Source organism: Mobula birostris, chromosome 11 (genome assembly GCF_030028105.1).
Source record: "Mobula birostris isolate sMobBir1 chromosome 11, sMobBir1.hap1, whole genome shotgun sequence".
In the NCBI taxonomy this organism is placed as follows: Eukaryota; Metazoa; Chordata; class Chondrichthyes; order Myliobatiformes; family Myliobatidae; genus Mobula; species Mobula birostris.
Genome location: NC_092380.1, coordinates 18,334,569 through 18,356,158, shown reverse-complemented (window position 1 = coordinate 18,356,158; position 21,590 = coordinate 18,334,569). Strand labels below are relative to the sequence as shown.

Genomic DNA, 21,590 nt, shown 5'->3' with positions numbered 1-21,590 from the left:
AATTATTTATTTAAACCTTCACCAAGTGATCCTACCTTTTTCTTTGGAGGAATAAAGGAGTCTCTTCCTTCATGGATCTGTTTCAAGAAGGCTGATTGATGTCCTTTGAGAAATTAGTAACTAAATACTCTCTCTCGTACTCACATTTCTTGCAATATCTTCAGGTCAGACGTTTCTTACAAGAATATTTAAGTAATTTTCCATATATACAAGATTCTGACCTGTTAGACATTATTTTAAAAATGAATCCTTAAGTGAAGGTTTTATTGGGAAAATTTATAATTTACTATTACAACAGTACAATTATCCTTTACTTAAGATTAAGCTAAATTGGGAAAGAGAGCTTAACATGACCTTGATAACAGAGGATTGGTTGCGAATTTTGAAATTGGTTAACTCTTCTTCGATTTGTGCCAGTCACTCTTTAATTCAATTTAAAATTGTACATCGTTACTATTTGACAAAGGAGAGACTGTCTAAAATATTTCCTAATGTTGATAGTCAGTGTGATAGATGTAAAACTGAGACAGCTACATTGACACATATGTTTTGGTTGTGTTCTGTATTGAAACAGTTTTGGAAACCTATTTTCTCTACAATTTCTAAAGCTTTAAAAACTAATTTACAACCTAGTAACTTGACAGTTTTGTTCAGTATAATTCCTCAATATATTCATGGTATTTCTACATCAGACCAACAGCATTTGTTACATTATTGGCCAGAAGGGCTATTTTATTGAAATGGACAGATGCCTCTGCTCCCACTTTGATGCAATGGTTCTCTCAGGTGATGTTATGTCTTAGTTTGGAGAAAATCAGAAGTTGAATTTTTGGTCCTCGATTTGATTTTTGAGAAAAGGTGGGGTCATTTTGCCTGCACTATCATTTGATCTGAGTTAATTAAGATGGTTCCCTCTGATTCTTGTTTAAATGGATTTGAGTTGGTGGATTGATATTTTTCTTTTATGGAAGTTTGTATGGCGTACGGCTCCGGGGTTGCGCTCCGGGGTTGTGCTCCGGGGTTGTGCGGCTCCGGGGTTGCGCTCCGGGGTTGTGCGGCTCCGGGGTTGCGCTCCGGGGTTGTGCGGCTCCGGGGTTGTTGTGCGGCTCCGGGGTGGTTGTGCGGCTCCGGGGTGGTTGTGCGGCTCCGGGGTTGTTGTGCGGCTCCGGGGTTGTTGTGCGGCTCCGGGGTTGTGCTCCGGGGTTGTTGTGCGGCTCCGGGGTTGTTGTGCGGCTCCGGGGTTGTTGTGCGGCTCCGGGGTTGTTGTGCGGCTCCGGGGTGGTTGTGCGGCTCCGGGGTTGTTGTGCGGCTCCGGGGTTGTTGTGCGGCTCCGGGGTTGTTGTGCGGCTCCGGGGTTGTTGTGCGGCTCCGGGGTTGTGCTCCGGGGTTGTGCGGCTCCGGGGTTGTTGTGCGGCTCCGGGGTTGTGCGGCTCCGGGGTTGTGCTCCGGGGTTGTTGTGCGGCTCCGGGGTTGTGCTCCGGGGTTGTTGTGCGGCTCCGGGGTTGTTGTGCGGCTCCGGGGTTGTTGTGCGGCTCCGGGGTTGTGCGGCTCCGGGGTTGTTGTGCGGCTCCGGGGTTGTTGTGCGGCTCCGGGGTTGTTGTGCGGCTCCGGGGTTGTGCTCCGGGGTTGTTGTGCGGCTCCGGGGTTGTGCTCCGGGGTTGTTGTGCGGCTCCGGGGTTGTTGTGCGGCTCCGGGGTTGTTGTGCGGCTCCGGGGTTGTTGTGCGGCTCCGGGGTTGTTGTGCGGCTCCGGGGTTGTTGTGCGGCTCCGGGGTTGTGCTCCGGGGTTGTTTTGCGGCTCCGGGGTTGTGCGGCTCCGGGGTTGTTGTGCGGCTCCGGGGTTGTTGTGCGGCTCCGGGGTTGTTGTGCGGCTCCGGGGTTGTTGTGCGGCTCCGGGGTTGTTGTGCGGCTCCGGGGTTGTGCGGCTCCGGGGTTGTTGTGCGGCTCCGGGGTTGTGCTCCGGGGTTGTTGCGCGGCTCCGGGGTTGTTGCGCGGCTCCGGGGTTGTTGCGCGGCTCCGGGGTTGTTGCGCGGCTCCGGGGTTGTTGCGCGGCTCCGGGGTTGCGCTCCGGGGTTGTTGTGCGGCTCCGGGGTTGCGCGGCTCCGGGGTTGTTGTGCGGCTCCGGGGTTGTTGCGCGGCTCCGGGGTTGCGCTCCGGGGTTGTTGTGCGGCTCCGGGGTTGCGCGGCTCCGGGGTTGTTGCGCGGCTCCGGGGTTGCGCTCCGGGGTTGTTGTGCGGCTCCGGGGTTGTGCGGCTCCGGGGTTGTTGCGCGGCTCCGGGGTTGTTGCGCGGCTCCGGGGTTGTTGCGCGGCTCCGGGGTTGTTGCGCGGCTCCGGGGTTGCGCTCCGGGGTTGTTGTGCGGCTCCGGGGTTGCGCGGCTCCGGGGTTGTTGTGCGGCTCCGGGGTTGTTGCGCGGCTCCGGGGTTGCGCTCCGGGGTTGTTGTGCGGCTCCGGGGTTGCGCGGCTCCGGGGTTGTTGTGCGGCTCCGGGGTTGTTGCGCGGCTCCGGGGTTGCGCTCCGGGGTTGTTGTGCGGCTCCGGGGTTGCGCGGCTCCGGGGTTGTTGCGCGGCTCCGGGGTTGTTGCGCGGCTCCGGGGTTGCGCTCCGGGGTTGTTGTGCGGCTCCGGGGTTGCGCTCCGGGGTTGCGCTCCGGGGTTGTTGCGCGGCTCCGGGGTTGCGCTCCGGGGTTGCGCTCCGGGGTTGCGCTCCGGGGTTGTTGTGCGGCTCCGGGGTTGCGCTCCGGGGTTGCGCTCCGGGGTTGCGCTCCGGGGTTGCGCTCCGGGGTTGTTGCGCGGCTCCGGGGTTGCGCTCCGGGGTTGCGCTCCGGGGTTGCGCTCCGGGGTTGTTGCGCGGCTCCGGGGTTGTTGCGCGGCTCCGGGGTTGCGCTCCGGGGTTGCGCTCCGGGGTTGCGCTCCGGGGTTGTTGCGCGGCTCCGGGGTTGCGCTCCGGGGTTGCGCTCCGGGGTTGCGCTCCGGGGTTGTTGCGCGGCTCCGGGGTTGTTGCGCGGCTCCGGGGTTGCGCTCCGGGGTTGCGCTCCGGGGTTGCGCTCCGGGGTTGCGCTCCGGGGTTGCGCTCCGGGGTTGCGCTCCGGGGTTGCGCTCCCAATGGGCTTTTTTTTCTTTTTTTTTGTTAATAGGGTTTTTTTGTTTTAGTTAGTATGGGTTCTTTTTCCTTTTTTTTTCAAAATAAATAGTTTTAACATTTTATTTTTTTTTATTATTATTGATATCTTGTTTAGCTTTGTTAATCAGTTATTTGATAATTTAATTTCTCATTGTACATATTGACACGTTGACTTGATTACTTTCATGTATTTTTTGTTGGTCTTCAATAATAACTGATAAAAAAGATTTTAAAATGAAAATGAAAACTGCATGTTATATGTTAGTAAAACAACAATTTTACTCTTGCTAAAAGCTTACTAAAGGCATAAAAAACAGCCGATTCCAACACCACATAACATACTTTCTTACAGTTTCCTTCCATCCTATCTTCTCCCATCTGTGATACCATTTTTCAATCTTCCTATCATGTACCACAATCGTGCTTTTTCAGCTCATCCCTCAATTCTATTAGAGTCAAAGAGCCATACAGCACAAAAACAAGCTCTTCAGCCCACCATGACATGTTGAACACCAAGTACCAATCTGATCTAAATCCATTTGACAGCACTTGATCCATAGCCGTCTCTGCCATGGCAAATCACGTACTCATCTTCTACTTCTTAGCTGTTGTGAGAATCTCTGCCTCCACTACACATTAGGCATTCCGTTCCGGAACTCAGCTATTCAGCTACCTGGGTGAAAAGATTGTTCTATGGATCCTGTCAAAACCTTTTACACCTCAGCTTAACCCCTGCCCTCTTGTTTCAGATAGCTCTGTTAAGGGGAAATCTATGCCGTTCAAGTTTGCGAACCTCTTTCGGTTCTTCTCTCTCCTTCTCCTTTGCTCCAAGGAAAACAATCCAATCTCTCCCCATAACTAAACCCTCTATTCTATGAAACATCCCATGAACGTCCACTGTACCGTCTCCAGCATAATCCTATCCTTCCTCTTGTGTGGTGACCAGAATTGTGCACAGTACTCCATCTGTGGCCAAAACAAAACTTTATAGAGTTATATGATGCCCTCCCTGCATTTGTATTCTGTGCTCTGGCTATTGAAGGCAAGTATCTCGTATGACTTATTCACCACCTTATCTACCTGCTTAGCCATCTTCAGGGATCCTTAGAATTGTACACTGAGATCCCTCTGTTCCTCAGTACTCTCTATAGACCGAACATTCATCCTGTATATTCTATTCTGATTAACTCTCTCAAAGTGCACCACCTTGCACTTATCAGGATTAATTTCCATTCTCCACTTCTCAGCTCACCCCACCAACGAATCAAAATAATCTTGTAAATTATGACTAACAACGTCAACACCATTTTTGTATTGACTGCAAACTACCTCCTACATTCATATTCAAATTGCTCATATACATGACAAACCGTGGGGTTTCAGTAATGATCCATGTGGTACACCTCTTACCGCGGTCTTCCAATTGCCAAAGCAACCCTCTATCTCCACCTTCTGACTCCTACTTTGAGTCCCATGTCCTCGAACCTTTGGATCAGTTACCTATGTTTGATCATTCAAGTTAATACGAGAGAATGTACACAGTATGCAACCTGAAATTTTTATTCTTCACGGACATCCACGAGACAGAAAAAAACCCCAAAGAATGAATGATAGAAATATCAGAACCCAAAGCCCACCCCGCTTCCAGCAGCAAAAGCATCAGCCTACGTGGACCCTTACTGAGGTCCATGTAAACTACATCGATTCTGCTGCCCTCTTTGATACATGTAGTTATCTTTACAAAAAAATTCAATTCGAATCAATAAATTTTTTTAATATTTATCCAAATTCTCAAACTTTGGACTCTATCTACCAACTGCCAACACTTCATGGTGTCTGTAATCTTATCAATCCTACATTCTCATTCAACTCATCAACTTTACAGCCTCTTCTCAAGTCATTTATGTGTACTGTTCCAGAGATGGGACCGGGAACACTGAATGGGCCAGAAAATGGGATTGAGAACATTGCCAGATCCATGGTGTTTTCTTCTCTTCTGTCCCACAGCCTCCGGTAGCCAGACAAGGGCCAAACTTCGTTAGGAATTTATTCAATTTGTATGGCCTCAGTCCTCTCGTTCTGAACTTCCTTCAATGTCTGAATCTGGAACCAAGAGCTGGAGAAAACATCTTTGTGACAAGAACTGAGATCCAGCGTCTTCCGCCATATCCTTTTACTGTTTTCTTTCCTCAACAATCACGTTGGTACCTGATCATTTTGCTCTTACTCTGGCTGTGGTTGACGTGCGTCACTACAGGGGACTTGTGTAGCTGTGGTTTCCCTCCCCTGTGTTCTGAGGCAGGCTCAGAGTCACCATGTGTAGATGAGATCAAGCCTTCACACAGCAGTCCATACACAGGGGAATCCAAGCTGTACATTGAGCTGAAAGGAGAGAAACAAACTGGGTTCATTTCAATACATAATTCCAGAAGACGTAGGGAGAGCACTGTAAAATGCTGCTGTAAGATTAATTCATCATAATATCCTGGCTTGGGGTACTTATCTATATATTTAGAAAGCAGCTCAAGTACTCTCTTTTGGATTAAATTGTGAAGTAGGATGGAATGAGCTATACTGTTGAGGACATACCATCAGGTATCCATCTCATTGAAACACAGAACAGTGGCACTGCTGCCTGATGGTGTCCTTTCCCAGAAAAGGCCAATTCCCTTACAATGAAGCGAAGAGGGGAGGACCGCTGCCATGCCTGATGATGTCTGAGGGTGGTGGGTGTTCCTGCACTGCCTGTGCTGCTATCTTAACCACTGACGTGAATGTGTTCTGGCAACCTCTGGAGCTGTTGGTGAACAGGGTGGGTATTTGGGGTTCTACAATCCCAAGGTTTGAGCCAAGTGAGCTTCTTTCTTGTGTGACACACACAAAATGCTGGAGGAACTCAGCAGGTCAGGCAGCATCCATGGAAATGAACAAACAGACGGCAGTTCGGGCCGAGTCTCTTCTTCAGGACTGGAAAGGAAGGGGGAAGGTGCCTGAATAAGAAGGTGGGAGGTGGGGAAGGAGGCTAGCTGAAAGGTGAGAGGTGAAGTCAGGTGGGTGGGAAAGGTCAAGGGCAGGAGAAAGAATATGATGGGGAGGAAAGCGGACAACAGGAGAAAGGGAAGGAGGAGGGGACCAGGGGTAGTAATAGTGTAATAGGCAAGTGAGAAAAAGGGAAAAGGGGAATAGAGGAGGGGGGAGGATCTGTTCACCGGAAGCAGAAATCAATACTCATGCTACCATGTTGAAGGGGGCCCAGATGGAATACAAAGTGTTGCTCCTCCACCCTGAGGGTGGCCTCATCCTTTCTTACATTGAGAGAGAGAGAGAGGGAGAACAACCCACACTGCCATTAACGCACCATCCAGTCTTGAGTTTTTGACCATTGAAAATGGGACTTATGATCATAAGCATGTAACAAAGAGGAATTGCGCTTCGGACCTCACACACCAGAGCAGGCATCCAGTGAGACACTGGCTGGTCCTGTGCCTTTTCTTTGCTGTGTAATCCCCATTCCTTCAGCGCCCACTGACCTGTCAGTCTCAGCCTAGGATACACTCAACAACTGTGACAATAGAAAATTACTTATTTAGAGATACAGTGCTGAATGGGCCCTTTCGTCCCAACGGTCCATGCCATCCAGCAGCCCGTCTATTTAACCCAAGCCTAATCACGGGACAACTTACAATGACTAATTCACCTACTAACCGGTATGTCTTTGGACTGTGGGGGGGTGGGACCGGAGCACCCGGAGGAAACCCACATGATCATGCAGAGAACAAGCTCCTTACAGACGGCGTCGGAATTGAACTCAAGAACGCCCCGAGCTGTAATCGCTTCACGCCAACCGCTATGTTGCTGTGGCGCCCCACGGTAATTCTTCTCATCTCAGTTCTCCTTTGCTGGCCCCTTAGTCAGAGACTATGTCCTTTGTTCTATATTCTCACTCTGAATAAATATTGTACTATCCTTTCATACCCTTGCAGAAGCTGATATATTTGGAGGTAACTTCAGGCTAAAACCAATTTACCACCCCCCCCACCATCATCTGTTATTGAGCCCTGCTGTTGAGAGAGGATTTGTGCTAGAACAAGATGTACTCTCCAATAACTGATATTACGACTTCTCCACATACTGTGCTGATAATAAATGTGTCTTGCCCATGAGCTGACCTCTTTTCCGGAGCTACTTTGATCAGTAACCCTACACAGTGTCTCTCTCCCTTCCACAATCCTTTTCCCCTGGGCTGGTTTGAGCCACTCTTGACCTATTGACTTGACAATTGATTTTGAAATCCAGCCCATTAGGGACAGTAAAGAATCAGGCCATTTACTAAAAACAAGCTTATTATCTCTGCACTATTCTCCTGGCTGGAGAGACAGCCTTGCTATGTCAAAATCAATCATTTGAAATGCCATCCTCCCTGCTTTTTCTCTTAACGCTGGATTTACAGATGATGCTCCCACGTATCGTGACGCGATTGACGCGGGATATCAGAACTTGTTGAAGCTGAGGGAGAAGAAGAAGAAACTGCTGCGGCAACACAAGAAGTTAGTGAAGTAACACACTCAGCCCAGGGGCTAATCCGAGGACAGCCTTGGCACTTTCGGCTAGGCTTGTTGCTAACAGAGTAATTGTGAACAGTTTCGGGCTCCTCGTCTAAGAAAAGATGTGCTGGCATTGGAGAGGGTTCAGAGGAGGTTCACAAAGATGATTCTGGGCGATCATAGGAGGAACATATGATGGCTCTGGGCCTGCACCTGCTGGCATTTAGAATGATGGGGGAGATCTTATTGAAACCTTTTGAATGTTGAAAGGGCCTAGACAGAGCAGATGTGGAAAGGATGTTTCCCATGGTGGGGGAGTCTAGGACAAGAGGGCACAGCCTCAGGATAGAGGGGTGTCCATTTAAAACAGAGATGGAGAGAAATTTATTTAGCCAGGTGAGAGGGCGTAAGTTCAAAGGAGACGCAAGGGGCAGTTTTTTTTTTACACAGAGTGGTAGGTTCCTGGACTGTGCTGCCTGGTGTGGTGGCAGAGGCAGACGTAGTAGAGACTTTTAAGGGGTGTTTAGATAGGCAGATGAATGTGAGGGAAAATTGAAGCATATGGACATTCCTAGGCAGAAAAGATTAGTTAGACAATTGATGACTGATTTAACTGGTGCACTGAGACCACTCTGAGAAATCACTAATCCCAGTTTGTTATTGGTCTCCCCCACATTCCTGTCAACTCTCGTGATTCCAGCACTCATGTACGCAACCAGGGCAATGTATAGCGGCTAACCCACTTGGGTTTGGGAGGAGAATGGGGCACCACCTGGTCACAAGGAAGACATGCAAACTCCACAAGGCATTGGAGGGCAAGACTGAATCTGATTCACCGGAGATTTGAGGCAATAACTGATCCAACTAATTTTGAGACTGAGTCCTACAGGCAACAGCGAGCAGACTGAGTGTGAAATTACTCCTCTCTTCCCTTTCCTCCCCCTGCAGCCCTGTACCTCTTCCACCTATCACCTCCCAGCTTCTTTCTTACCCCCTCCCCCACCCACACAATTTTCCCCTCACCCAGCCTTACCTATCAGAAAAAACGGGATCTCCCAGTGCACATCCATCTTAATTCCACTTCCCGTTTCCATTCAACATGTCCATCCATGGCCTCCTCTACTGTCGTGATGAGGCCGCACTCAAGTTGGAGAAGCAACGCCTTATACTCCGTCTGGGTAGCCTCCAACCTGATGGCATGAACATTGACTTCTCGAACATCCGGTAATGGCCCCACCCTCCTTCTCTATTCCCCATCCCCTTTCCCTCTTTCACCTATCTTACCCATCACCTCCCTCTGGTGCTCCTCCCTCTTTTTCTTTCCTCCATGGCCCTCAGTCCTCTCCTATTAGATTTCCCCCTTCTCCAGCCCTGTATCTCTCTCACCAATCAGCTTCCCAGCTCTTTACTTCACCCCTCTCCTTCCAGGTTTCACCTGTCTCCTTGTGTTTCTTCCTCCCCTCCCCCCACCTTCTCACTCTGACTCCTCATCTTTTTTTCTCCAGTCCTGCCGAAGGGTCTTGGCCCGAAACGACAACTGTACTCTCTTCCATAGGTGCTGCCTGGCCTGCTGAGTTCCTCCAGCAATTTGTGTGTGTGTGTGTGTGTGTGTTGTGTTACCTATAACCTGCCAGCTTGCCTGCCTTCCCTTCCCCTTCACCTTCTCATTCTGCCTTCTGCCACCTTCTTTTCCAGTCCAATTGAAGTGTTTTGGCCCACCATGTCAACTGCTTATTTCCTTGCATCGATGGTGCCTGACTTGCTGAGTTCCTCCAGCGTGTGTTTGTTGCATCTGCAGAACCTCCTGTGTCTCTAAGTGTGAGCTGTGCAGCCACGTGGGGGATCTAATTTAAAGTGTTAAAGTGCCCATGTGATGTACTTCAAGCCGAGCAATGTGACAGAGAGTTCCACCTTCACGATTCTAATCTGAGAGATACAGAAGCAAACTTGAGAAAACGTACACAAATACTTGAAGGTCACTGAAAGTACAAAGTTTCGCGCATTCTGCTGGGTCTGGGCTGGAACGTTGTCTCCGTTTCTGGATGCCACAAACTGGACATCCATTCGTGCAGGGAGAAGCGCACACCCAGATACGGGCCTGGGTGAGCAGAGTCATTTTGCTGGACAACACTCCAAGGAGGGGAGCACGGACAGGGCATTGCCCCTTGTGATCTGACACAGGAATCTCTTTTCATTGTCGCAGTTGCATTTCACAACAAGCCCTGTGGTATCAAAGGCAGAATTCATTCCAGAAATTGTTACAATTACGCTCCACTCCGGTTATAACTGTTTTTACAAACGGTGCTGCACGCAACCATTCCTCAGCCCACCCTGACGATGGATGTCAAGGATGTGGAGTGGGTGGATAGAAGGAGATTCTCAATCACGGCCAGTGATGAGATATTGGTGGCACCAAAGTTCAAAGTGCATTTATTATTGAAGTATGTATACATTATACAACCTTGTGATTCATCTCCTTACAGGCAGCCTGTTGTGATGGAAATGAAACAGATTCTTTGGGTCTCAAGGCACGGATTCTGGACACACAGTTTTAACAATAAGGAGTTTATTTACAAGGGGAGAAGAGCTTGGGGACAACACAAGCGGCTACGATATTCACACAAATGTGCTTAGAATAGATGAGCATGGGAAAAGTCGGGTCGGCGGTACAATACACGGAAAACGGTGTGGGGACAGAGTACAGGGACATATACAAGCAAGGGAAGAGTAACTACGATACCTGCCTCCCTTGACTGTGGGCAGGCACGGCTCTCTGCTACAGGGACAACAATAAACGCTCCCAAAACCCTATTCAATGCACAACTCACCAACAGCAGGGTGGTCCCTCGGAGATAGCAAAAAAGAGAGTGAGCCAAGCACATGTAGCATCATTTATAGGTCAGGGGGCTGGAGGGTTCAGCCCACGTGATTTACCGTGGGGCAAACGGCTTGGTGTTAGATGGGTTAATTCAGTTAAGGTGGCCAATGGTTATGTGTGCATTGATTAGTTGGGAGGGGTGAAATGTTGACTGGGATGTAGTGTGCCTTCCGACCAGGTAGAGGGCAGTGCTGAGCCGTGACAGGCACGGCTCTCTGGATACACGGCCACAAAACAAAGAATCCCAATAGAACCCATTAAAAAGGAGACCGCCAAACACCAAGTGTGCAAGAAAAAAGTCGTGCAAACAATAAAAAGTAAGCAAATAATGTTAAGAACTAAATTTCACAGAAGTAAATTCACAACCATGAAGCCAGTTACAGCTGATCCAGGAGCCTGTTAGTTGCAGGCCACAGCCTCAGTTCAGAGCCAAAATGAGTAAACCTCGCCAAGCAGTGAGCTGAACTCCAACCCATCCCTCTCCACCGGCCCCAAAACCATGACCTCTTCAATCTTGTCCTGCGCCTAAATCAGACAAACCTCAGCTTGTTCCTCAATCTCACACACTGGCCCTGCCACTTCAATATGCTCTCGGGCCTGGGCCCTGCCGCCTGGATTCAGTCCATACCCAACCTTCCCAATATGGCCCGGTGCTTAAATCGGTCAAAAATCAGCTTGTTCCTCAATCTCAGACCCAGGCCCTGCCACTTCAATATGCTCTCGGGCCTGGGCCCTGCCGCCTGGATTCAGCTCATACCCGACCTTCCCAATACAGCCTGGTGCTTAAATCAGTCAAAAATCGGCTCGTTCCTCGCTCTCAGGCACGAGCCCCGGCACCTCGACTCTGATTCACAGAGCCTGGGTGGCTAAAGGGAGAAGCATCATGCAAGAGAGGTTGCAGCAAGTAGGGCAAAAATGGTGTCACCCGAAGTAGTTTGGCCACCAAATCTAAAATCAGTAGCAATAAATCAGGTGGGAAATTTATTTATTTATTGAGATACACTCAGAATAGACTCTTCCAGTCCTTCAAGTTGCACTGCACAGCAACCCCTGATTTAATCCTAGCCTAATCACAGGACAATTTACAACGACCAATTAACCTACCAACCAGCACGTCCTTGGACTGTGGGAGTAAACTGGAGTGCCCCGAGGAAACCCACGCAGTGATGGGGAGATTCTTACAACAGCGTGAATTGAGCCCAGGTCACTGGTACTAACACCCCAGACTCAATAGATTAATTCACACAGATGTGTGGTCATGGTCGGGAAGCATGTGGGATATATTCCATAGGAGGTCTCAGAAAGCATTTGGACGTATTTGAAAACTCAAATTTTCCAGATGATAGGGGGAGAGCTGTGCAGAGGGACGATATTGATCTCTTCTTTTGGAGAGCTAGGATTGGCATGGCTGGCCAAATGGCCTCAAAGTGATGTGAGCTGTGTTGTAACTCAGTTCCGGTCACAGAACCCCCACGTTGCTCATTCATTTTCAGTTGCTTTCTGATCTCCTGTTGACTTTTCTCCTTTCTAAGGCCTTCCCCTGAGTGGAGGAGCAGCGGTGTCTTCTGCCTGATGGGAGAAGGGAGAATATCTGGGGCGGGTGGGGGTGTATGATTATGCCAGCTGCATTACTGAGGCAGTGAAAAGTGTAGACAGAGTCCTTGAGTTCCATGATTAACGAGCTGTGTCTACAACTCTTGCAGTGTGTGTCCCCAATGCCAAAATGTCTCACCTACCTTGAAAGTAATTTCTACTTTTTCTTCCAGGAAACAACATCTGGGATGGACAAAATAAACACCAGGGCAGGCTCCTGTTCCACCAGGGTGAGTAAGGCTTTGCTCTGGAATAACCAGCATTCTGGGAAAATGTTATGGACAGAGTGCAGGGCATTGGATAAATATTACAATAAGCATTGAGGACTGAAGGTAATTGTTATCCTAAAGGCCTCCTTGCCCACCCAGTGCTTGGGTTAAGGACTACTTAGAGCCAAAGAGGGCTTTGGGGTGGGGCTCAATGTAAATAGGACAAAGAGGGATGTTTTACTGAAGGAGTCCAAGTTTAAAAGAAAACCACAAAGATAATATTCGTCAAACCAAGTAGTTTAGGGCTGGGATGGGGTTCAAGGTTTCTGGTGAGGGCTGAAGAAAAGGAAAAAGTGAGATAGTAAAATGGTGTCAGGAAGGAACAGAGCATACAGACGTAATAGTAAAACTACAGTGAGAAATAAAGTTCCATTATAAATTATCTGTGATTAACTTAAACAGATGATCTTAAATTAAAAAAGCATATTTTGAACAAATGTGGCAGTGGATCAGAAGACTAGATGGAATTTTTAAAGAGCGAAGAACGGCTAAGTGATTATTATGCAAGGAAAAATGGGGGTCTGAGAGAAAGCTGCCTGGAAGTATGAGTACATTTGGGAAACATTCCTATAAATATTTTTATAAAGAGAAATTAACAGAGTGAGCCTTTAGAAAATGAGCCGAGGGAATTCATCATGGAAGACTAGGAGATAGCAGATGAATTCAAAGTATTTTGCACCAGGCTTCACTGCAGGGAATAGAAACTGCAGAGTTGTGAACACAGCACAGCAAATCACGGAAACCAGCCTCCCCTCCAAGGACCCCTCACTGCCTCAGTAAAGCAACCAGCATAAACATAGACCTCACCCATCCCGGACATTCTCCCTCCTCTTCCCTCCCATCAGGCAGAAGACACAAATCACATACTACTAGGCTCAAGGACAGCTTCTATTCCACTGTTTTAAGACCATTGAATGGTTCCATACTACGATAAGATTGACTATTGACATCACAGTCTACCTTGTTATGGCCTTACACCTTATGTCTGGTTCCACTGCACTTTCCTGGGAGTCCTGAGAATGAAAGGGTTAATGCTGAGGAGCATTTGATGGCTCTGGGCCTGCTCTCACTGGAGTTTAGAAAAAATGGAGGAGGGGATCTCATTGAAACTACGAATATTGAAAGGCCTAGATAGAGTGGATGTAGAGGGCATGTTTCCAACAGTGGGAGCATTTAGGACCAGAAGCAATAGCCTCAGAATAGAAGGACGTTCCTTTTACAGTGGAGCTGAGGAGGAATTTCTGTAGCCAGAGGCTGGTGAATCTGTGGAAATTTTGCCACAGACAGCTGCTGAGGTCAACTCATTGTGCATATTTAAAGCAAAGCGTGATAGGTTCTTGATTAGGAAGGGCATAAAAGTTTATGGGGAGAAGGCAGGAAAATGAAGATGAGAGGGAAAATAAATCATCCATGATCAAATAGCAGAGGGGATTCAATGGTCCGAATGGCCTAATTCTGCTCCTGTGCTCTCCTCTGAACCTGTAACACACTATTCTGCATTCCGCTATTGCTTTAACCCGGACCGCCTCAGTACAGTTGTAATGAAACAATCCATATGAATGGCATGCAATAGAATGATTTTTTATTCTACCTCAGGACATGTGACAATAATAAACCAATTTACCAACATCTCAGAAATGGCTGCAAATCTAAATTTGGGAGAGAGATTACAAATCTAGTCAGCTCGATCTTAGACACTCGCCTACAAAGTACCCAGGACATCTTTAGGGAGCGGTGTCTCAGAAAGGCAGCGTCCATTATTAAGGACCTCCAGCACCCAGGGCATGCCCTTTTCTCACTGTTACCATCAGGAAGGAGGTACAGGGGCCTGAAGGCACACACTCAGCAATTCAGGAACAGCTTCTTCCCCTCTGCCATCCGACTCCTAAAAGGACTTTGAAGCTTTGGACACTACCTCACTTTTTTTAATATACTGTGCAGTATTTCTGTTTTTGCACATTTTTAAATAATCTATTCAATATACGTAATTGATTTACTTGTTTATTTATAATTATGTTTTATTTATTTTTTTCTCTCTCTGATAGATTATGTATTGCATTGAACTGCTGCTGCTAAGTTAACAAATTTCACATCACATGCTGGTGACAATAAACCTGATTCTGATTTCAGGAACATTACAATCAATAGGACAAATTCAGGCTGAAGTATCTTCTGAAGGTCTTAAAAGTAGCCAGTGAGATGGTTGATGTGTTGGTTTTAATCCATTTCATTAGATTGGTTGCATCCTGACATTGGTTACACGTTTGTTCAGGTTATTAGAGTTCCTTGAAAAAGAAACGCATTCTGTGGGTAAAAGGTTCATTGAATGAAGTTCATTGTGGAAAACGAAGTTCATGATGTGATGGAAGATTGTCTGGCTTTCTAGAAACAGTAGACAAAACAGATTTTTAAAATTTACCTAGAGATACAGTGCTGAGCAGACTGTTCCGAGTCACAGCACCCAGCAACCCCCAACAGCCTTGGTTCAACCCTAAACTAATCGCAGGGCAAGTAACCCACCTGATTAATTGCACCTGGAGAAGAGCCACGCATTCCGCAGGAAGGAAGTACAGATCCTTTAGAGAGGACACTAGGATTGACCTCCCGAATTCCGGCACCCCGAGCCAACCGCTACGCTACCGTGGCATCCTATTTTATTGCTTGGCAAAATGTAATGAGTGTTGTGTAATGGGATTAGTGCTTTAAATTTTATAAATAGATATGTATTTTATTTATAATTCAATTATGGTTGCTAAATGTGTTCATGATGCAAGGATAGAGACATACAGCGTGAAAACAGACCCTTCAGCCCAACTCGTCCATTCTGGCCAAGATGCCCACTTAAGCGAATGGCATTTCTCCATATGCCTCTGAACCCTTCATATCCATTTACCTGTCCAGACATTTTTAAATGCTGCTATTGTATCTGCCTCAACCACTTTCTCTGACAGCTTGTTGCATTTACGCACTCCCCTCTGAGTGAAGAAGTTGGACAGAAGGTCCTTTTTAAATCTTTCCTCTCTCACACTAAATTGATGTCAGAAAACAAGTTGTGAAGAGGACATGAGGTTCCAGGGAGATATAGTTAAGTTAATACTTTATATTTTATTGTCGCCAAACAATTGATACTAGAACATACAATCATCACAGCGATATTTGATTCTGCACTTTGCGCTCCCTGGAGTACAAATCGATAGCAAATATTAAAAATTTAAATTATAAATCATAAATAGAAAATAGAAAAGGGAAAGTAAGGTAGTGCAAAAACCTTACTACCTCAGTACATGTGACAATAATAAACCAATTTACCAACATCTCAGAAATGGCTGAGGCAGGTCTGGCGCAGATCCGGGTCAGGATCCGTTCAGCAGTCTTATCACAGTTGGAAAGAAGCTGTTCCCAAATCTGGCCATACGAGTCTTCAAGCTCCTGAGCCTTTCCCCAGAGGGAAGAGGGACAAAAAGTGTGTTGGCTGAGTGGGAGAGTGGTTAAGGGAGAGTAGGCAAAGATATAGCGAGAAGGCAGGTGTATGGGGTTGAGTGGGATCTGGGATCAGGCTCAATGGGCTGAATGGCCTAATTCTGCTCCTATGTCTTATGGTCTTATATAGCAAATGGAGTATGGTATGGGCAGGGAACAAGGAAACATACTGTATTATCTAAACATTGAGCGGCTGCAGAGCTGTGAGTTACAGAGGTGTAAAAACTGCCAGAGGAATTCAGCAGGTCAGACGTTCTCTGCAGAGGTACCAATCCCAACGCAGGGTTTTGATGTGAACCCGTGAAGGCTACCTCTACTCCTTTACAGTGCACTATCTATTTTGTAGTTTATAGCTTTTTTAGGTCTGTGCACTGTACTCCTGCTACAAGACAACAAATTTCACTTCGTACACTATGTCAGTGATAATAAATTTGATTCTGATTTTGATCCTGGCCATCCTCGAGCCTCATGAATGTTTTAACTGTATTCCCCTCCTCTACTCTCCCTGCTGGCACATTCCAGGTACCTGTCACTCTCCCTACTGGCACATTCCAGGTACCCATGACTCTCCCTGCTGGCACAATCCAGGTACCCATGACTCTCCCTGCTGGCATATTCCAGGTACCTGTCACTCTCCTGCTGGCACATTCCAGTAACACACCACCTCCCTGTTGGCACATTCCAGTCACCCGTCACTCCCCTGCTGGCACATTCTGGGTACCCATCACTCTACCTGCTGGCACATTCCAGGTACTCACCACTTTCTGGGTAAAAAAAAACTTGTCTCTCACATCTCCTTTAAATTTATCCCCTCTCACCTTAAATGCATACCCTCTGGTATTGAACATTTCGACCCTGGGGAAAGATTCTGGCTGTCTATCTATTCCTCTCATAATCTTATAAACCTCATCAGATCTCCCTTCAGACTCTGCCACTCCAGAGAAAACAACCCAATTTTGTCCAACCTCACCTTGTAGCACAAGCACCGTATTCCTGGGTAGATCCCTTCTGCACTCTCTCTAAAGACTGCACATCTTTCCTGTAATGGTGGCTATCAGAATTGAATGTGACAAGGTGTGGCCTTACTAAACTCTTACTGAGGCAACATTTTTGTACTGAGAGTCATGAGTCTTTGGAACTCTCTACCTCACAAGACGGCGGAAAGAGTCTTTGAGTATTTTTATGGCAGAAGTAGATAAGTTCCTGATGAATGGAGAGAGAATTACCACAGTAAAACTGGAATGCAGATGCTACCACTCATGACCTTATTAAATGTCAGACCAGGCCTGAGGTGCCAAACCCTGCTCATAATTCATATGTTTGAATGTTTGTACTTCTTAAAAGGGAGGCTGGGCGACAGGGCAAGTAATTGCTGGTTGCCTCACCACTGCTAATGAGAAAATTGTTGGAAAAATATAGACTGGAGTTACAAATCAACATTGAGAAAGGCACGCGTCTATCAAGGTCACACAGCCTGCACTGGATTACAGAATGTTACACCTGATGAAATGAAGCGGAGAACGGGTTTGTCAACCTGCCGGTAGCAAAGGATGTTGGGACTGCCGAGGGAGGAGCGCCCCAGGAGGGGTGTGGGACAGGTGGCAGAGAAGGTGTGCTGGGATGGGGTGGTGGGGGGTTGGGTTGGTGCGGGTGCAGACACACCCAGCCCTGTCCCACATGCAGACTCATCTGTAAGGTTAATAACTAAGGTTAACGTAAGGGAAAATGGTAAGGCAGGTCCACAGCTGTTTTAATGGAAAGAAGCATAAGATAATTGTCAAACAGTGTCAGTCATTGAATGGCTGATGTACAGGGTTTCCCAGGGCTTGGGTAACAGATGGAAGAATTATGGCTGGGTTGAGAAATGGCTTTACTACACAAATTCTGGTGACATTGAACACACTGCCTGAAAGGATGGTATTGTGGCCTTCAACACATTTCAAATACACAGAGAAATAACTGAAGTGCAGGAACTTACAAGTCTGCAGGCCAAATGGGATTAGTCCAGGTTGTTGTTCTGAGGCCTGCGTAGATGCAGGAGCAGCTAATGGTGTCTATAGACGCATTCTTCCAAAACTCTGCTCTCGTTCTCGCTCCCCATGGAGCCTGTGTTTGTCTGCCGTCCCCAGAATCACCCATGGCAGTTCAGCTGGTTCTCAGCTGAAACCATCGGAAGAAGGACCAGCATTCAAATTATCACGGGTTATCAGCCGAAACCCCGGCAGCACAAGCTCACCGTGATGGCCTGAGGGTGGCACAGTGCCACAGGCGGGTCAAGCCGCCGCATCACAGCGGCAGGGACCTGGGTTCAATCCTGACTTCTGACGCTGTCTGTGTGGAGTTGGACGGCACAGGCCTCCTCCCACATGCCAAAAAGCTGCGGGTTAGCTGCGGCCATTGTGAGTTGACTCCAAGTGTGTGGCTGAGTGGTAGAATTGGGGAGGAGTTTATGACTATGTTGAGAGAAGAGGAAAACGGGATTAATATAGGATTCATGTAAGTAGGTGGCCGGTAATCAGAATGGACTTTACGGGCTGAAGGTATTCCTATTCGTTTATTATTGTCACCTGTACCGAGATACAGCGAGAAGCTTGTCTTGCATACTTTTATACCCCCTCCACTCCATCTGCCAAAAGTGGAACATCGCAGTGGCCCATTCTTATTTATTCTTATTACCATTCCAACATGTCAGTCCATGGCCTCTTCTTCTGCCATAATGAGGCCACCCTCAGGGTGGAGAAGCAACACCTTATATTCCATCCGGGTAGCCTCCAACCTGATTGCATCAATATTGATTTCTCCTTCCAGTAAAAGAAACTTTCCCTCCCCCGCTTCCTTCTTTTTCTATTCCCCACTGTGGCTTCTTACCTGCTCTCTGCCTGTCCATCACCTCTCCCTGGTATCCCTCCTCCTTCCCTTTCTCCTAAGTCTACTCTCCTCTCCTATTAGATTCCTTCCTCTCCAGCACTTTCCTTCCCACCTGGCTTCACCTATCACCTTACCCTTGTTCCACCCCCCGCCCCACCTTTTTATTCTGGCATCTTCCCCTTTCCTTTCCAGTCCTGAAGAAGGGTCTCGGCCGAAAACTTCGACTGTTCATTTCCATGGATGCTGCCTGACCTGCAGAGTTCCACCAGCATTTTGTGTCTGATTCTTGCACACAGATCTGTTCATTACTCAGTCACTCAGGAAGAACAAAGTGAAACAAAAACAATGCAGAATAATGTGTAACAGCTGCAGAGAAAGCATGGTGTAGGTAAACAATAAGGTGCAAGCTCATGAGGTAGATTGTGTGGTCAAGAGGCTATCTTATTGCACGAGGGAACCATTCAATTGTTCTATAATAGTCGGGTAGAAGCTGTCCTTGAGCCTGGTGGTATGTGTTTACAGGGTTTTGTATCTTCTGCCTGATGGTCTTTGATTATGCTGACTGTTTTGCTGAGGCAGTGAGAAGTCCAGACAGATACTTCTCTTCATTCTGGATACTTACCTTAATTAGCCGGATCGTGGAACCTATCAGCATGGCGTTGTGAGTTCAGTGTCACAACTTATAACCATGTAACAATTACAGCACAGAAACAGGCCATCTCGGCCCTTCTAGTCCATGCCAAACTCTTACTCTCATCTAGACCCACCAACCTGCACTCAGCCCATGACTCTCCATTCCTTTCCTGTCCGTATAGCTGTCCAGTTTAACTTTAAATGACAACATCGAACCTGCCTCAACCACTTCTGCTGCAACTGGAGTTTTGTGAACAGTTCCGGTTTCCGCGCCGTAGGGAAAATGTGATGTCAATGGTAAATGGATTTATATTGTTACACACTGAGGTACAGTGAAACACTCCCTTTGCATGCCATCCATACAGGTCAGTTCATTGCATCAGCGTATTGAGGTAGTACAAAAGGAAAGCAGTACCAGGGTGCAGAATAAAGAGTTGCAGAGGAAGTGGGGGCAGACGGTAGGTTGCAAGGCCACAGTGAGGTAGATTGTGAGGTTAAGAGTCCATCTCATCCAACTAGGTGCAAAGGCGATTCACCAGAACAGTGCCAGGGATGGGCGCTGACCAGATATGTTGGATTTGTTTTCCTTCCTTCAAATGGTGGAGGCTGATAGAGGTATACAAAATCATGACAGGCACAGAGAGGGTAGAAAGCAAGAAACATTGAAGTTGAAGTATAGGAGGTTTAGAGGGCACCCGAAGAATATTTGGGTTTGATCAGCAGGGCTTGGTGAGTGTGGGGCTATGTAACATTTGTTTTGTGGGAGGTGAGACGAAGACTTCATCCTATTTGTCTTTATTTTTCAAAGTCGTTGAAATCTAAGTGATACCTTTCCTTCACACTGTTCCCTCTGAACCTCGTTGGAACCAGGAGCCACACAGGTGCAGAAATGGCACCAGGCATGGATGATGACGGACATGAAAGTTGAAGAAGCTTCCTGCGGCCCGCTGTTGCCCACTGTGTACCTTTGGTGATTCATAATTAAACAATTTAGTGATGACCTGCTGTTTCCAGCCCTGTCTTGGCAATAACTGACTGTGTGAGTATTTCTGTGATGGTATTGGGTTCCCAGTCTGCAAAGCCCTAAACTCAAAAGCCCTCTCAGATTTATCGCATCTATGGATACCCTCACCATAGGGAGGTTATACTGTATCCACATACACTTAAAGAACTAGCTTACATCCCTGTCTCGTCTCTATGCAGAGGTCTAGCTGCCAATACTCACTGCTTGTGTAGATGGACCCTGTCCTTACCAAGGAGATACTTCAGCTAATAAAGTAGTTTAAACACAGTTTATTTTATTTTTAATGATACATGTTTAAATTTTGACAACCAGCTCTTAACACATATGTAACACTCACAGAGGATTAGATTTTTGAATTACATAAGATTTATAAACTACATGGGATTTCCAAACACAGGTACAAAGCTTACTAACTAGAAGAATGTACAGTACCAACAAGTAGCAGACAAATGAGTCATCCATCTCAGAAACCGAAGGTTGAGAAATGAATTCTAGTTTTTTTTTCTGTTACCCCATCTGTCATTTTCTTTGGCTTTTCTAACAACCTCCAATGTTTCTGATAGTTTTGCTATTTTCTAATAGATAACATCATTGCATGTGATATTTTCTGGTTACTTTTGCTAGGACAAAGTTACTCACACAGATGGTCTTAAAAGCATTTGGTGACAGAGATCCCAAGCACCCACAATTAATGCTGTGAGGGCTGACCCTCAGAGTACACAAACATCCCAACCTGCAACCATGTTCGATGTGCAAGGTGACATAACCCCCATTGTCTTGCATTTGAAGTCACTTCACATTGCAAACCAGACCCTTCTACAGGACTGGAGTAAAAAGTTAGGAATCAAAAGGTTGAGCATGATGTGACAAGTGGTCTGAGCATATATCTCAATGCAAGAAGTATCGTAGGGAAGGTGGAAATATCCCGGACCCTGGCACCTGGGTGACAACACACTCTCCGGGAATCTCATTCTTGCCTGTGAATCCCCTATCAACACTTCTCCCCCCTTACCTTCTCAGAGATCCAACCACCGTGATTTTCCTCTGTTAGGTCATTCCCCCCAACAGTATCCAAAATGATATACCTGTTGTCGAGGGGGATGGCCACAGGGGTACTCTGCACTGGCTCTTTAACCCCTTTCCCCCTCACGACTGTCACCCAGTTTCCTGTGTCCTGCACCT

The 21,590-nt window shown here is 47.2% G+C and overlaps 1 protein-coding gene across 4 annotated transcripts in view; it reads left to right on the top strand.

Annotated features, from left to right (window-relative positions):
* The window catches only part of LOC140204898 (protein FAM227A-like), an 84,167-nt gene extending 63,764 nt beyond the window's left edge, over nucleotides 1-20,403 (top strand). For 3 of the 4 annotated variants that reach the window (XM_072271821.1, XM_072271819.1, XM_072271822.1), the window contains 4 exons: nucleotides 5,127-5,285; nucleotides 7,569-7,666; nucleotides 12,308-12,364; nucleotides 20,193-20,403. In XM_072271821.1, the coding sequence (XP_072127922.1) occupies nucleotides 5,127-5,285; nucleotides 7,569-7,666; nucleotides 12,308-12,335 (285 nt within the window). In that variant the 3' untranslated portion in view covers nucleotides 12,336-12,364; nucleotides 20,193-20,403. The remainder of the gene's footprint in view (nucleotides 1-5,126; nucleotides 5,286-7,568; nucleotides 7,667-12,307; nucleotides 12,365-20,192) is intronic. The other variant, XM_072271820.1, reaches the window with a different exon arrangement.
* Nucleotides 20,404-21,590: the final 1,187 nt, after the last annotated feature.